Source organism: Cadophora gregata (assembly GCF_030347475.1).
Source record: "Cadophora gregata isolate MNR1 chromosome Unknown scaffold_3, whole genome shotgun sequence".
Taxonomy (NCBI): domain Eukaryota; kingdom Fungi; phylum Ascomycota; class Leotiomycetes; order Helotiales; family Ploettnerulaceae; genus Cadophora; species Cadophora gregata.
Genome location: NW_026695926.1, coordinates 2,604,550 through 2,621,187, shown reverse-complemented (window position 1 = coordinate 2,621,187; position 16,638 = coordinate 2,604,550). Strand labels below are relative to the sequence as shown.

At 48.4% G+C, this 16,638-nt stretch overlaps 3 protein-coding genes across 4 annotated transcripts; 1 reads left to right on the top strand and 2 right to left on the bottom strand.

Moving 5' to 3' along the window:
• Positions 1–322: 322 nt before the first annotated feature.
• Positions 323–1,831, bottom strand: ONS95_009388 (uncharacterized protein; the record flags this gene model as incomplete). The annotated part of the gene is made up of 1 exon (XM_058502979.1): positions 323–1,831. One exon carries the CDS (start codon positions 1,829–1,831, stop codon positions 323–325), a length of 1,509 nt encoding a protein of 502 aa, XP_058361912.1.
• Positions 1,832–4,303: 2,472 nt separating this feature from the next.
• On the bottom strand, positions 4,304–7,093 carry ONS95_009387 (uncharacterized protein). Its single transcript, XM_058502978.1, has 3 exons — positions 6,488–7,093; positions 6,298–6,440; positions 4,304–6,230 (listed from the first exon to the last, which is right to left on the bottom strand). The coding sequence occupies exons 2-3, from the start codon at positions 6,405–6,407 to the stop codon at positions 5,207–5,209; spliced, it is 1,134 nt and encodes a 377-aa protein (XP_058361911.1). The 5' UTR covers positions 6,408–6,440; positions 6,488–7,093; the 3' UTR covers positions 4,304–5,206.
• On the top strand, positions 7,094–16,469 carry ONS95_009386 (uncharacterized protein). Of its 2 annotated transcripts, none has more exons than XM_058502976.1 (6): positions 7,094–7,622; positions 7,902–12,633; positions 12,734–13,560; positions 13,653–13,764; positions 13,887–14,678; positions 14,736–16,469. In XM_058502976.1, the coding sequence occupies exons 2-6, from the start codon at positions 7,969–7,971 to the stop codon at positions 15,471–15,473; spliced, it is 7,134 nt and encodes a 2,377-aa protein (XP_058361909.1). In that variant the 5' UTR covers positions 7,094–7,622; positions 7,902–7,968; the 3' UTR covers positions 15,474–16,469. The 2 variants fall into 2 exon arrangements, with proteins under 2 accessions (XP_058361909.1, XP_058361910.1); XM_058502977.1 differs by having other exon boundaries at positions 7,094–12,633; positions 14,736–15,050; positions 15,490–16,469.
• Positions 16,470–16,638: the final 169 nt, after the last annotated feature.

Genomic DNA, 16,638 nt, shown 5'->3' with positions numbered 1-16,638 from the left:
ATTTTTTTTGATGACTTTTTTATGTTTTCTGATTTTTTTGGGCGACTTGGCCGAGGCCTGGCATGATCAGCTAGTACTGATGATTGTTGACTGCTTTTGTTCTGCGGGTATGTTGAAAGTCGGTCTTGTTGAGTGTTGTTTCCATAGGCATGCCAGTGCTGAGGTCAAGTCATTTTTTTGTGTCTACACTGTTTCTTGCTAAGATTCCTCCGCTCAGCGAAGAGGGGGCGATAGCATCAGATCCAGGTCAGGCACGCTTATTGATGCTTCAGAGTTTGGGGTCTCTGAGCCCTCTCATCAACGTTACTTGTGTTCGCCATTCTTATTGTTTGTCATCGGGCTTCTGGTCTTCGACTTCATCATCGTATTCGTTATCTTGATTGTCAAGTTCCTCTTCAGCTTGGCGGTCAACGATTTTCTTTCCTCTTTTTGGGCCCGGGTTCCTTTGGGGTTGAGGCTCATTTTGTCCTCTCAGGCGCCAATTGGTGTCACCCATGGAGTAGAAACAATCCTTTCTGCATAGACATGCTCTCAAGGTCTGCGATTTTGTTTCTTTTAGCTCTGGAAACCACGTGGTTCCCAGATCACGTATTTTATTCAGAGACAATTTGTGATTGGGTGCTCTGGCTAGAAGGTTCCAAGCAATGCAAGCCCAGGAAGGCTTTTGATCTGTTCGGCCTTTCCTTGGAGGTTCAGCACACAAACCAGGGAGCTGGATCTTATCTGGGAATTCTTCTGTAGTGAGGCCCATGGATTGCAATTGGGCTCGTCTCTCGTCAGATGCTGATATTTCGCCTGCGTTCTGCGCTTGTTGACCTGGGGTGTCGGCAAGTAAAGCTTGGACCGACGTCATCGCAGCATGTCTGTTGCGTGCTGCTGGATACGAAGGATGAGATATTGAGGATGACGAGGCTGCCATTATCTTCTGCTTCTTGGCGACCTTTGCATTCATTTGTTCGACGGCCTTTCTCTTAAAATTGTAAGGTTCTTTCGTATCAGGAGTAGTTCTCTTGGGCTCAGTATCTGTTGCCTTCCGCTTCTGTAAGGCGTCGGAGCTCTCTTCCGGGGCGTGTATTTTTGTTCTTATTTTCAAAGTCAATCTATCCTCGCCATTTACATTTTTATAATATGGCTGAGGAGCAGGTCGGCCTGAGGGTAATGGAGTTCTTCTTTTTAGGGCCTGGGATTGGTGAGGAATTTGACTGTCTTCGGTTGGTGCAGTTTCTTTCGCCAGGTGGCTTCCTTTCTTGGGACCGGCATCGACACGCATTTTCGAAATATCGGGCTCTAGGTTGCGCTGATAGCCCATCGCATCTTGTCGGACCCGTGCATTCTCGAACTCGACCCTGGCAGCGGCTTGATCAGGCGTTGGCTCTCCCACAATATAATGCCATTCTCTAGCCTCTACTTCAGCGGATGTTGGAACCCCATCTCTTATACGTCTATGCCGAAACGTCAAGTCCTTATCGCTCTTATACTTAAACTCCCGATCTTGTTCAGTTGGCATACGATCGATGTTCCAACTCCTCAGTCCTGGAGGAACGGGTAAAATATAGACACCGAATCGCTCCCCAACAGGGTCATCGAATAGATAAGAAAGGTGTGGGTGCTTCACCGGATCCGGAAGTATAGTTTGGAAGCCATTGGCGTAGTGTTGGAGTTTTTTTACTTCTTGTAGTAAGATTTTTACTGCTGGTTGGTCAGCGATCTCGCTGGAAAATTGGGCTGTTGCGAGATTACTTTGGGAGGAACCGTTAGAACTCTCACCCGTGTGGGCGTTTAGCGAAGCCTTGGCAGACTTTTTTGGGTTTTGGCGTAGTGTCCTCGCCATGGTGAAGGCGGTAGTTGGCTGTGGTGGGGAAGACGAAGAGACGTGGTGGTGGAGATGGTGTAGCGGCCGGCGTGGTGGAGGGATGTTATAGATAGTGGAGTTTGTTTCACTATAGATGTTGCTGGTGTGTGAGGGAAGAAGAGTAGAAGCTTTGATGTAGTGAAGGGTATGAAGATTGATGGATATGTATGAGACGAGACGAATTTGAGTGTGGTGAAGAGAAAGTTGAGAACTCGAGGGCTTAGGTTGACTTGATATACTTGGGACATTGGAATCTCAACTGGCACATAATTCCCAGTTCAGAAAGAATAAACGTACCATAAGAGGCATTGTGCGCTAAATCTGCCTGCTTCGGGCTCGGCGGTTGGATTCTAGGCTGATTCATACCCTTAGGCCGTGGATTTTTCAGCATGATTTACATTTCAACTGAATAGAATGCTGCTATACTAGCCTAGTTGATGGTGGAACTAAAACAGTCCATACATAAGGGACTTCTTAGAAAGCAGTCAAATTCCACAAGCGAGAGTGACATGAAAGCGCGCTAAAGACCACTATCAAATGCGAACCAAAGTTGTACCCCCCAACGAAACTTGACCTGCCTGTAACTAGCAACAACGACCAATGACAGCACCCAAAGGACTTGATCAGCATTGATGTGACATAGCAGCTCCAGTCTCAGTTCTGGAGATAGTCGGCAGGAGGGAGGTTTGATGTCGTAAGCGGTGTGCTTTCTTTGAACGACAAGCCGAGAGAATTTGGGAAAGCTTGCCAACAGCAACGCATCAATTGCTTTATATACACATACCGTTTTCATCACAACCATGCCCTATTGGATCCCAAAGCTAGAACACCTACTCAACCCTGTATCTCTAGCTTCGAGGGTGTCCAGAATTCTGCAAATAGAATGAGAAGGTCAAGCGAGAGATCTGTGGGGCTTGAACCGGACTGAAGCCGGCTTCACGTCAACATGGTGCACTAACGTTGAAACAACGTCAATTAGAAATGATGAAAGTGAGCCAGAGATGGAAGAAGACTATATTTGCGGTCCCAAAAATCAACATTGGGACCGAAGAAGCTGGTCTTAGGAGTTTGCAGGATCTTCTCAGAGAGGATTGAGGATCAAGCCACTCGGGGCAGCCATGGTTTACTTCCAGTGTAGGAACAGCCAGTTATCGAATGATATGATGGATTTAGGCTGTGATCACGCCTATGGGCGGCTCTTTTCGAAAGCAATTTCGGAAAACGAGCGAGATGCCTCAAGACCGAGAGATTGTAGATCACGTGCGACGACGATACCTGGTGATGACGATGCCATCACCATGGAAGGGGACGGAAAGAGGCGGCAGTAAAGCAAAGTCCGTGATTTCACAACAATACAGTGTTGTGGTTTAAGCAGCACTTAAGTTATAATTGCTTTTCTGCGAAAACTTTCTTTAACCTGCGACTTGAAATCACAAGATTTAGGGGAGTTATTGAGGGCACAGTAGAAAGGATGATCGAGATGTCTCCAGCGAGTTAAATGTTCTCGGTCCTAGTGACCTCCCAGTCCTTCTTCTTCCGGAGGAAGTAACGACTTCGGGGCACTCGAAGTTTTTGACCATCAGCGCAATCTTAGAGATACCCCGAAAAAATGGGCGGAAGGTGCCAGCATGACAGGCAAATCTACATTCCTGAATGATACACTGGCGCTGCAGTTCTCATTGGGTATCTTGCTGGATGACTTTGCGTGCCAGAAGCCTCTCAGATTTCTATCGCACCCAAAAGACCTCAGCAATACTCAATAGGTCTGCTTCCTATAGCTGCAGACCCTTCTTTCACTCTAGGCACTAGAGCGAAATGCAATAAAGACTTCGTCACTCACATCTGGTTCACAGACAGACCACTAGATGTCCTGAGCACATGAAAGCTCGTAGCTACAATAGTATGCAGAAACCTCCATCTAGTATCTAGGCCTACTGCCGATATGCGACAAGAATAGTACTATAGGCCCTCATGGGTTTGTGTCTTTGATAGGTTGACCACTCGTTGGTCTGAGCACCCACAAGCTTGCAAGTATAGAATTACGAAGAAGCCTTTCCCAGTAATTAGGCCTACTGCCGATATGCAACAGAAAGGCATTTTAGACCTGCTGAAGCTTGACTTTCATGGTACAGCTGCTGACCGGCCTTCGACCCTCCAGGCATGGGCTGGACAACCTCAAGTTTGCTACTAAAACAGCTAGAGAGTCGGCACATGAAGATGGTAGACCCTAGTGGCGATGTGCAACAGAGAGGTTGGGGAGGTTCGGCTTCTTTGGGACGATTGTTGGGACCCCTGCAAGCTCAGCTAGCTAAGATGACGCCGTCCTGGATGAATGGATGGGAAAGGCAGAGCGTGGAAAGTTCCAGGCCTACTGACGATGCGCAACAAGACTTAGATAGCGCGTTGATGAGCCATGACTTAAGTATTCTTATATTGGGAGCCAATGGCCTACATCTAGTGCTGCTAAGCCGTCGAGGTGCAAATTTCGCTTCTTTGTATGTGTAAGAATATGGCACAGGTCACCGTGCGACGCGACTCATTGGGAGGGATAGACGGCACATTTTGGGCGACAGGAAAGCGTAGCTCGCTGCTGACCTTGTTGCGTTCTGCCATTTCCCCACAGCAACACGGAAATATCTGGGAGGTAGTACGATATGCAAAAGATTCGACAAGCAGCGATCGACTTACTGACATGCTGCTTAGTTTTGGAACAGCACAATTGGGAAGTGGTCCTACACTAGTCGTAGGCTTCATCTAATAGCAGCAGAGACTCGTGGAAGTCTACTCGCGAATGTGAATGTGCAGACCTTGCGAGAATAATAGAGCTAGGCTAGTATCCCGAGAGGAAAGAGCTACCTATGCCCAAAGGACCTTGTATCGTGTCATCAAAGTTCAGCAGAACCCTACGCTTGAAAATCTCGAAGCATTCATGGGAGCGCGCGGCGCGGGCAGCGGCAGCCTGGGGCTAGGATCGCAGCTACTGAGCTTTTGAAGTAGAAAGATGTGAAGACATAACTGATATTACAAACAGCAAATAAATAACAGCGCAATCAAGGAAATTGTAAATAGATAGCAGCACTTAGAAAATAAATAGCGCATATATGACAAACATGAAATATATTTCTGGGAGCGGAATCTATCCAAAAGAGACAACGTAGGAAGGTCAGCAGCACTGATTAATAGGCAGGAAGGATTCAGAGTTTGTGGCAGCTGAAATACTCGCAATGATTGTGGCTAACTACCACATAAAATGGCCACTTTTGGGGGGTACCATACGCGATCGGGCACAAGTCATCGGCTACCAAAGCGTTCGGCCAATAAATGAAGGCATCCTCAAATCGCAATAGTCCACACTCAAACCAAGCGACAACTATCCATACTTCCGAATCCAGCTGCGACTCCGCCCTCTTCGCTCTTATCGCCCTTGGTTCGTAGTAGATATCCCGCTTCCTCATTGTGCAGGACTTCCTTTGTAACTTGATTCCAGAGACAAGTACCATACACCCCTAGCTCGCAAATGACGCCACCTTGCTCTAGCGCGCCGTTGCGAAGTATGATGTTGTGAACTGGGGGCGGAATGATGATCTCCATGAGGATGAAAGACTTCCAGTGTGTTTCTGGGAGAGACTTGAGGAATGGTGGGATGGCGGTGCGGTAGATGTTATTTCCTCCTCCCTCACGCTGTGGCTTGAGGACGTAACCTTTGCATTTTTCCGGATCAATGGCGAGTTTGCGAGCTTCAAGACCGGCAGGTGTTTCGTCGAGTGGGAAGATGTTCGTAAATGTGTTTTCGAGGCCCTGGATGGAAGATTCGTCGGCTTTCATAAAGCGGGCGAGGATTGATGGTGTGGAGGATGAGGTAGGTGTTGCGAGGACTTGTTGGACTTTCTTTGCACCTGCGAGCTGAGTGAGGATCGTTGGGCACTTGATCGCATTGGAGCGCTCGATTTGCAGACGGGCTTTCCACGCAGATGCATCTGGGTAGTCTCCTGGTCCATATCCGGCGCGGAAGTAAACCACTGCAACCTCGAATACCTTCGATGGATTGCTTGGCAAGTGATACAAAAGTTGTCGTTTCGGTGTCTCTGCAATAGATGTCCGAGAGAGGGTCTCTCCAAAGGGGAGCCGGAACACGGGTATTGGTGATTCGTGCTGCTGCAGTTCGTACTCAAGATGGCGCTGATCGAAGATGTTGCGCTCGGGATCTTGAACAACGAAAATAATGCAGGATGGATAAATTGTCTCGGATTTGGTATAAGCGTCATAAGCAGAACGGAGACCAAACGCTAGAGATTTGGTGCTCTCATTCTTTGGGAGGTCCAACTCTGTCGTTTGAAGAGGCTTCTCTATCAGAGGATAGTCACTGACAGCAAGGTACCTGGAAGACGTTAGTCTGATAACTTAAATTTGAGTAATTGAGGAGCAGGTTATGTTAGCATACTTACTTATGAAGTTTTGATGTTTGGGAAGAGAGTCCACCGAAAGAGGAAGCGATGGTGTTGAATTCAACTTGTTTGATTGTCGGCGTCTCCTCGGCTGTGCTTTGGTGAACCATATAATCAGACCGGAAGAGGCCGAGAGAGAGATTCTTTCAAAAGTCAACGAAAAGCCCGGCACAGTCGAGATATCACCTACCTGAACATAACCCTCTTCTCTAACTTTCAGATGTACTTGCCATAGCTCAGCGATAAAATCGTCCACTGCAATGATCCTGAGACATTCGGTTAACCGATCGATCTGTCAAGAAACTCAATCGGATCATGGCCATTTGTGACGTAACGGAGTTGAAGGACAACTTACTGTTGGACTATTTCCTTTAAAAACTCCTCATCTTGAGCAATGGATGCATAGAGGTTATTGTAGGCCTTTTGAATGGACTTGGCTTGCTCGAAACATATTCGAGGAAATGGACTGGGAAACAGAGTAACAGGGACAGTTGTCGCCAAAATTCCGTGAGGGTCTGCCTCTGCCGGAATGACAGCTGGCGGCGGTCTTACTGCCAATCCATGGGCTATTGACCAGTCCTTTATAGTAGTGACCAGCTGCTCAGCTTCGGATGGTTGCAAATTTGGAGGATAAGAATCTGCAGCTCTGCTAGGAGCCATCTTGAAAATTTGTTCAGGCTGACAATCTGCACTGCAAAGTCCCTCAGATTCTATCAACTCCTTCACACAGATGCAATGCCGTAAATTGAGAATATCGGGATCGAGAAGTATTGGTAATTGTGGATTGACGTGACGTGACGTCTAAATTGAGGCTGCCTTTAAGACATCGACATCCCACCCCTAGCAGCAAGATCCCGCTGAGGCTTCGGCTTCTCTCCACAAAAAGACACAAGCCCACCGAGTCAATTCTCCCAAGCCAATTCTCATCCACACCGTAAATGCTCACGTGATGACGCTACTGTAATCCGATAAGCTAAGATAAGGAGGACGCGATCGCGATGGAAGTGCAGCCTTGTCTGTTCCGTTAACTTCAACTCTCTTTTCCAAACTTAACCACCACGCTCCTTCCTCTCCTTTCGCACTCCACCTTCGTTCTGTTCCGTGAGAGCACGATCAGTTCCACTTTCACGACCTTCACGATTTACGAATTTACTTACGCGTATGCGCCTGAGCTCCCATGGTTGACTCGATCACCTTCCTAACATCCTGCGCAATTGCGGTTTGCCAACCCAAGACAGGCAGTGAGCGCATCTGTGCCATCCTGCGGATAACTGCATGAGGTTTTCAGCGCTTCAGACCTCGAGACTCGCTCTCAAGCTGTCTTGGTAAGTTCCCAGGCTCATTCACCTTGAAAGCGTGGACTCTACATTTATGTTCAACCCCGCTGTACCCTGAACTCCCTCGACTCCGCCCCATCATATCTAGTGTTCACCTCCATACAAAGGCCTCCAATACCATGGCTCTATCCTCAAAGTCAATTCACTAGCTCCGCTTTCCATTTCACCAGTCCAGCTCTTGGCCTCGTCAACTACCTGAGCGCCAACGCTCCCCAGCTCTATCCTGCTCTAATTTTACGAGTATGATGATTAACTTTTACACCACAGGTCGAAGAAACCGGTCGACCCAAAACACCTTTCGGTACCACCTCTGACCTCATGAACACCTTTTATCATGGCCACCAATGACGTGGATGACCCGTGGTTTTGGGATGTGGGCCGAGTTTGTCAGGAGCTCACCACGGACGATCGATCATGGAACCCTCCTGCGCTGTCATCGCCCAATCCGGAGTCACTTCGTCGCAAGCTATTTGAACACGGTGTGGATGGAATGGTCCTCATTTCATCACACTTCACAAGGAGAGATCTGTCCAATACTTTCAAGATCTTCGTTATCAACCAGCAGACCTGGCTTCTCGCCGCTATCACACAATTCCAATGGAGCAGTCCCGAGTATTTGTCGCGATACCCGTCTCCTGCTTACAGCTTGGTGAACTGGCTTCAAGATTTCCAACAGGTAGCTGCGAGGCTCAGAAGTTTATATGGAATCCCTGCTCCTGCCTCCAACAATCTAGGGAACTCGCTTTCGCAACCAGGACCTCAGCCAGGTCTTCCTGCCTCTACAATCGCTGCTGTAACTCCGAACCCAGTGGCTAACCCATCGGTACCTCAAATCGCTCCTCCTGGTTCCAAAGTCAATTCTGGTGCAACAGACTCGTCACAAGATACGTCCGCTGCTACGGGCGAACTGAATACAGACGGTGATCTGCATCATGATGGCGAGGAAGAAGCCAATAGTGGACAAGGATCAGATGAGCCAGTTGCAAAGCGTCACAAGAGTGGCAGTGCAGACCCTACGGCCGATTTCGCTCCTCTGTTTGTAAATGGTGCCCAAGAAGATGCTGGCTCTGCTAAGGATTTGATTGACCTTGTTCCATCACCAGAACCTAGCACTGTCGATCTTGAATCAAGTGTTGAGCCAGATAGCCATGTTATCGAAGACCGCAGTCATGGGTTATCTCCTCAAGCTGACGCTGTTCTCGACTCGGAAAGTGGTGTCCGAGTCTCTAGTGCCAAATATGATGACGACCATCCTAGCAATACACCACCCAGCCCAAGTACTCCTGTGGTTCCTGAAGCTGCAGCTACCATTCCTGCGGCCCAAGGCGACTCCCAAGTCTCGTCTTCACAATCAGAGGCGGAGCCGCTAGTCCAGAAGCAACCCAAGAGATTGGCTCTTGGAATGCTCACCCATGTTGGCGAAATCGACCCAAACAGAAATCGCGCCCTTCCTACCTATGAGGACGACATCCTTGGGCTTGATATCCCCGACTCTAGTGCTGTCAATCGTAAGAGAGTCGCTCCTCAACTCTTACCAACTGACAGCGAAGTGTACGCGAAGTCTGCGTGGGCAGTTTCAGAAGAAGATATCGGTAGCGATCAATCGGATGTCGAGGCAGCTAATCAGCTTCACCAAGAGCAATCTGATCATGAGGAATCTGAGCCATCAGAAAACCCAGTTGTTCTTGCGCAAATCCTCCCTACTCCGCAGCCTGTAATCCCGCAGCCTGCGACTCATGCCCGTCGTCGTCGTGCTCGAGCTGCCAAGTATCTCCCAATGAATAAGCTGCCAGTAGATGATATCTTCTACGGCAAGGTACCGTTTGGTGCCGATCTGCCAGTTGATTCTATTGAACCTGAAGACAAGTACTTCAGTCATGTGAAGTCACACCACATCCCACCCGGTCAAGTCCGGTATGTTGGCAAGATGATCCGAAACTACATATTGAGTAAGCAAGATCTGGACAGAACACCAAGAGCCTCTGGAACAAACTTCTCGAATGACTTGCTGGCCGTTGATATCTTGCGAGATGCAGAAGGGAAGCAGATTCCCGCAGTCGTTGTCGATTCATCTATATTCATTGATGCTGACTGGGAGGCTTTTGTGCCGGGATCCGATGAAGGATTCCAGGTGGCACAAAATTCAGAGGCTGTATCGAGAGACTCACATGTTGTATCTGGTATGATCTCTGAGCAAGATACACTTCCTGCAGTAGCATCTGAGACAACGAACTCTTGTGAGGGCCCTGACGAAGAGGAAGTTAAGGATGACAGGGTTTTCACCCGGTTTACTGCCGTTCGTACCTATCATGAAGGCGATGGGAAGATTGGATTCATGACTTTACTCAACACACCTTCCTTCACTCTGTATTATACTTCTCCAGAAGGCACCGTTCGTGCTAGACGCGAGAAGCTGGTCGATTGGCCTGAGCTCATGGGACGCCAGAACCATGAGGACTTCGTAGCTCACGATCCCCTGCAACTAATCGGCCGTCGCCCCGAATTAGACCCCGATTCCCTCCTTCACTGGGAAACTGGAAGTAATGAGAACTTGCCTGGGTGGGGCGAGTCTGGGCAGGAAGGATGTTATGATACAGACACCTGGAAAGAGATTGATAGAGAGCGAGGTGATATTCGTCGTCGTCGTACAAGATTGAGAGGAACTCATCTTAATCCTATCCAGCTCAAAAACATTTGGAACCAGGCAGTTAACGATTACATCGAGAAGTGGCAGCAGCAGAAATTGCCGAAGCTTGAGAAAACAGCCGCTGGTATCTGGTTGGGCTCTCGCAGAACACGTACCAAGCGAGTCCAAATTAAAGCCGCTCAGAATGATCTCCAACATCTCCAAAATCGCCTTGCCAATCAACAGGCCGAATTTGATAGTATCGCATGGTCTAGCTGGACTCAAGCTCTTAGAGGCTGCAGAAACATGGAGTTGACTGTGTTCGGTATCCAAACTTTGGAATGGACGATCGATACACTCCAGCAGAAGACCAGTCCTGGGGTGCCATTTGTGCGTCTTTCGAAGCGCGTGTCCAAACCAAAGACCAAAGCTTCCAGAGCTGCGGCTGACACAGACGATGACTTAGAAGATGATATGGAAGGCTTCATTACTGATGACGAAGCCTTCGATGCAGAAGGAAGCGGAGAAGAGGAAATGGTTGAGGGCATGCAGGACTCGGATGATGAGCTTGTCGAAGGCGATCGCCCAAATAATGGCCAACATTACCTGAACAGATCCCTTGACGATCCCAGAACTCCAGTTCGAAAATCACAGTCAACTAAGCGAGTTTCAGAGGTCATTGATCTGACCGACTCACCACCTCTAGGACCGTGCGATGTCGATCTTATTACTCCCGAAAAGAGATTACCTGCTATACAGAAGGCACAAAAAGTCAGGCTTTTGAACCGGAAGCCGAGCCCAAGCCCAATTATCATCTCTAGCGACTCGGAGGCAGTGGAGCTGCCACCGTTCACGAACCCAATGGCCATTGCGGAGTTCCCCTTTGAGCACTGGGAGAAAGCTGGAGACAGACACCGACTGTTGATCCGTATATTCTATAAACTGCGAGACCCACAACATATTCTTCAACTATTCGCTAGCTGTAATGAAGAGAAGCTTTGGAATCTCATGTGCGAAGTTGTGCGAGCTCTTCAAGTAGGCAGCGAGGAGGTCGATGACATGCACTCTACTACCTTCAACCAACTCTCTGCAATTGCTCAAGTCCTTGCTATGTACATGGAATGCAAGTTTGTGGAATGGGGACGAGAGATGCACGAGGTGCTGTGCGAAGTTTTGCTAGGTGCGGAAGGTTGGTGGCCTGGCTTTTACAAGCATTGCTCACGCATGGAAAGGTATCTGGATGGCTCATATGTTCCTGAACCTCGATCACCTTCATTGCCAAGCAACTTCGACAGACTCAAGCTCAAGAAGCGCCAGATTTCCGAGAGCGACGACGATGACGAAGACGAAGGTCCCACGAAGCGTCGACGCGTTAGAGGCTCTACTGATGCCGACGAAGATGACGGGGCCTTTCCTGCAACCTTGTCACCTCACAGCACACGCAAAAGGCCAGTAATTGAGGACATGAACGCTCGCGAGGCTCGTAAGAGAAACGCGGAGCGTATAGCCGAACAAGAACGTCGTCGGACCATCCTCAAGGCTAAGCTTGCCGAATCGGGTAACACTCTTGGGCAAGGAAAGACTAAACACATTATCAATGATGCTGCTACACTCGATCAAGGACATGTATATGTCAACGAGGAGATTGGCCATCGCATCAAGGAACACCAAGTTGATGGCGTCCGTTTCATGTGGAACCAGATCGTTGCAGTTGGCACTGAACACTCGATGCAAGGCTGTCTCTTAGCCCACACCATGGGTCTTGGCAAGACCATGCAAGTCATCACTCTTCTAGTTGCAATCTCAGAGGCAGCCTCGTCCTCCGACCCATCAATTTCCTCTCAGATCCCCTCTAGTCTGAAAGGTACGCCGAAAACCCTTGTTCTTTGCCCACCAGGTTTGATTGATAATTGGATGGACGAACTTCTTTACTGGACCCCTGGAAGTACCTTGGGTGAATTCTGGAAAATCGGCAGTTCTCTTTCTGTGAAGAATCGCTTGCAATATATTTCTGAATGGCATAGTGCTGGTGGAGTTCTCATTGTTGGCTACGAGATGCTTCGCAACCTCGTTCAAAACAAGACAACCGCTACTCGCCAAGCCCCACTTACAGTGGAGGAACATAAGCGAGTCCTTGATGAGATTCTGAATGGCCCCGACATAATCATCGCCGACGAGGCTCACAAGCTCAAGAATGCCAAATCCGGCCTTGCTTCTGCCGCCTCAGGCTTCCGATCCAGATGCCGTATTGCTCTCACAGGTTCTCCTCTCGCCAACAACGTTGAGGAATATCATTCAATGATTGAATTTGTGCAGCCTGGTTATCTTGGTGGCGTTGTTGAGTTCCGTAGCAAGTACAAGGAACCCATTGAGGTAGAGTCACCCATCTCTTATTATATTCTCTCGAAGTTCAGCGATCTCTATCAAGTTTTGTGTCCCAACGGTAAAGTGACTGACAACTCTCTCATTATAGGAAGGTCTATTCGCAGACTCGGATTCTTTCCAACGTCGAACAGCCTTGAAGATGCTGGGTGTTCTAAACAAGGAACTCGCACTTAAGGTTAACAGAGCTGACTTATCAGTCCTGCGAAACGACTTGCCACCGAAGAAAGAGTTTGTGATTTCTGTGCCACTCACAGATATTCAGCGCAAGGTCTACTCATTATATGTCAAATATCTGAAGGTTAGCGATAACCAGCTCACCAAAGATGGTGAGGTTAAACAGACTACACTTTGGTCTTGGCTCGCGACGCTTTCCTTGCTTTGCAACCACCCGTACTGCTTCGATGCCAAGATGAAGGAGGGCAAGGAAGCTCCATCAAAGCAGGCCACTCCAGAAAATTCGACTGACGATGATCTCACAGCCAAGTTGATCGACGTCCCCCTTGCTAAAACAGGGCTCTCGACAACATTCATCGAAGAGGTTACGAGACTGTTTGCAGATGAGGATCTCACTCAAGTAAATTTGTCAAACAAGGTCGCAGTGCTGTGTCAGATTTTGGATGCCGCAAAGGAGGCTCGCGACAAGACTTTAATATTCTCTTCTTCAATTCCGACGTTGAATTTCCTGGAAAATCTCTTTAAGAGACAAGGTCGCACACTAGCTCGGCTTGATGGTAAGACTGCAATGGCAAAGCGTCAGCGCCTCATCAAGAAGTTCAATAAGGGATATGACGACGTCTTCCTCATATCGACAACTGCCGGTGGGCTTGGTTTGAATCTACAGAGCGCTAACCGGGTCGTCATCTTCGATTTCAAGTACAACCCGATCCAAGAGGAGCAGGCTGTGGGGCGCGCATTGTAAGTCACCCCTAACACATACAAGAATACCGCTCCTATCAGATTTCATACTGGAATAGTACTTGACAATAGTATACTGACACGTTGCGTAGCCGCATTGGGCAGTCGAAACGAACATTTGTCTACCGCTTTGTCTGCGGAGGCACATTTGAAGACAATGTTCACAACAAGACGGTTTTCAAGTCTCAGCTTGCTTCTAGAGTGGTACGTGCAAGATGCAATATCTAATCCGTAGTCCCTTCTTGGAGTCCTTTAGATAGCATCTCTGTCGACCCACCAACGTCAACACTTCGATTGCTACCAACAAAAGCTAACTTTTGACCTAGGTTGACAAGAAGAGCCCCTTGGCCTATGCGAAGAAGAAATTTGGGGACTTTCTTTTCGAGCCAAAGGACCTTCCACAAAAGGATCTTTCCCAGTTTCGAGGAATGGATCCTGAAGTTCTAGACAAAATTCTTGCATCTCAAGCTCAGAGATCCACAATCCGCTCTATTGTTCAGACCGATACTTTCGAAATGGACGATGAAGATCGACTCACGCCTGAAGAACAGAAGGAGGTTGATAGGATGTGTCGGGAACTCGAACTTCAGCAGGCCCAGCGGCAAGCCCAGCAACTTGCTGATCGTCGACGTCCGAGCCCGACTTTGATGCAAGTTGACTCTTCCATGCCGCCACAGCTTCAGGCACATCGCTCTGCCCGGTCCATGAAACAATCAGGCCCATCTACAGCCGCACAGTTTTGCATTCAGCACGTAAATCCGTCTGTGAACCGACCTGCCCCCCCTGCTATGTCTGCACCACATTCCGCTGGCCATGAAAAACCCGGCAATGAAACCCCGATCCGTCCACCATTAAAAGCTCCTCGAGGACCTACTACTCCATCTTCGAGCGCCAGAACTTATTCAGCTGTCGCCTCTGGTGGCAATGACCGGAGTAATCCTCCAATCATGGGTGCTAACACACGCGCACTTTCCCAGACCCCGCCTCCATACAGAAAGGCCGAAGAGGCTCGCCATCAAGCAAACATGATTTCTACTCCTGGACCTGGCAAGGATAGGACTGGGCGGAGCACGCCTACAGCCACTTCCAATGGTGGATCTAGTCAGTCAAAACAACTTGTATGTGATAGCAGCTTCGAACTGAGTGACCACGAACTGAAACTGACTTCCACGCAGGAGTCCGGTACCAGACTCTTCCCCATCATCGCCAGTGCATACAAATCCAGTGACCCGATGGCTTCAGCTGCCTCAGGTGCCTCGCGAATTTCTGACGATGTTTACGAGATAGCCAAGTCTGTGAACGACGACATCAGAGCCGCCATCCATAAGCGATTTGCACGTTGCGATGACCGTGAACAACAGCTACGCTTGGTATTGGATGTTCTTAGCAAGAACCCTGCAACATGTTGCCAACTCATCGAATCCAAATTGAGCGGTGATGACTTTGTCCAAAGTCTTTTGGGCCGTGGACCTAGCTCTGCTCAACAATCAGTATGCATTTCCCAATCTTCTACATCTCCTTTCAGACGTGAGGCACATGCTGTTGGAAGTTCCCAGAGTACTCTGATGACTTCAACTTCACAGCCAATGTCAGACCTTCATCACACGGCCAGAGAACCAAAGTTCGATACCTTCTCTCTAAATGAGCTCGAGCGTTACTTATGTAGCAAAAATTTGAGCATCATTGGAAGTAGACAGGAATTGATAGAACGCTGCAGAGATCAAGACCCAAATTTGATCCTTGCAAACGATACGAGCCATGAGGTTCTGGCTGAGAAACAGCATGGAGGCACAGGGAACGGCGATGCTGCAGAGATTATACCTGCCATAGCACCAGCCGTAGAGTCTGCTCCAAGCAAAATTGGCAACAACTTCACCCGACTTTTGATGCGGATGTTCAGTTCCGAGCGCTAACGCAATACGAATTTAGTCCGCTATGTTCCAGGCGATGAATAGTCAATTCTCAAGCTCAAAATCTCGCCGAGACGTCTCGACTCCTAAGGCGACCAAGACCGACGATGACGAACTCATGGCTCGGATCAATCGCAACCGTCTTGCTAAGGGAGAACCCCCAGTTTCCAAGTCATCCAAGACTCATGGTCAGTTCTAGCAGCTCACCTATAATGGTTTAATGGGGGCCAAAGAGTGTGTACTCCCCGACGGTGTTGCAAAGTTTTCCCTTCTATTCCTTCATTCTCCAAGAATGACTGAGCACGCATGGTGGCCTTTGCATCGAAATGGAGCTGCACAACCTCTCTGTTTTTACTTTCCTTTTCCTCTTCATGCACCTTCACTTATTCAATTTTTCTGCTCTCTTGGAGGACTTCATTGACACGAGGCGTTATGGGAAAGATACCACTGCATGGAACAATGTTACTTCAGACAGCGCATTGGTGCTTTTATTGATGCATTGGCGTATCTAGAGAAGGCTAGCAAACAAGGATGGCCTTTTTTGGTCAGAATCAACAGATATGCGTACTTCGATAGAGTTTGGTAGATGTAGTCTACGCGCGGATCTCTTTAGGACGGTTGGTTGAAGAGCTCACACGCGAAGGCAAACTACAGAATAGAAGCATCTACCTAAACACTCCTTCCACTGTCTCAGATGTGATTCGAACAGTATATACTGGGGTTTGCGGTGCAGACAGACCCTACACAGGAGAAATTTCCCACCGGACACTACTTTAGTCTTCCAGGAACCTGGCAAGTCAAATATAAGAACGAACGGCTTAAGGCCAACGTATGTAGCACTGAAACGGCTTTTGAGACAGGTTTTTAATCAAAAGAGTGTGCGCAAATGATTGTATTCCAATTGTTGTTTCTTCTGATCGATAAGTACAAACGAGAGCAAATCTATCTTCGATTAAAGCAACAACTAAACTATGACACATTACGTCCAATTCTTACTATACTCCATTTGGAGCAGAAAGCTGTTTGGGGCGATTTGAAAGCTCAGCCAGAAGCCTCTCATCAGCCACCCAACAAATCCACGAAGCGAGAGAGTGTGCCTTTCATGTACGGAAACAGACGAAAGCACAGGAAACTCGCGTGCAGGAGCGTCTTCATGATACACTCGCGC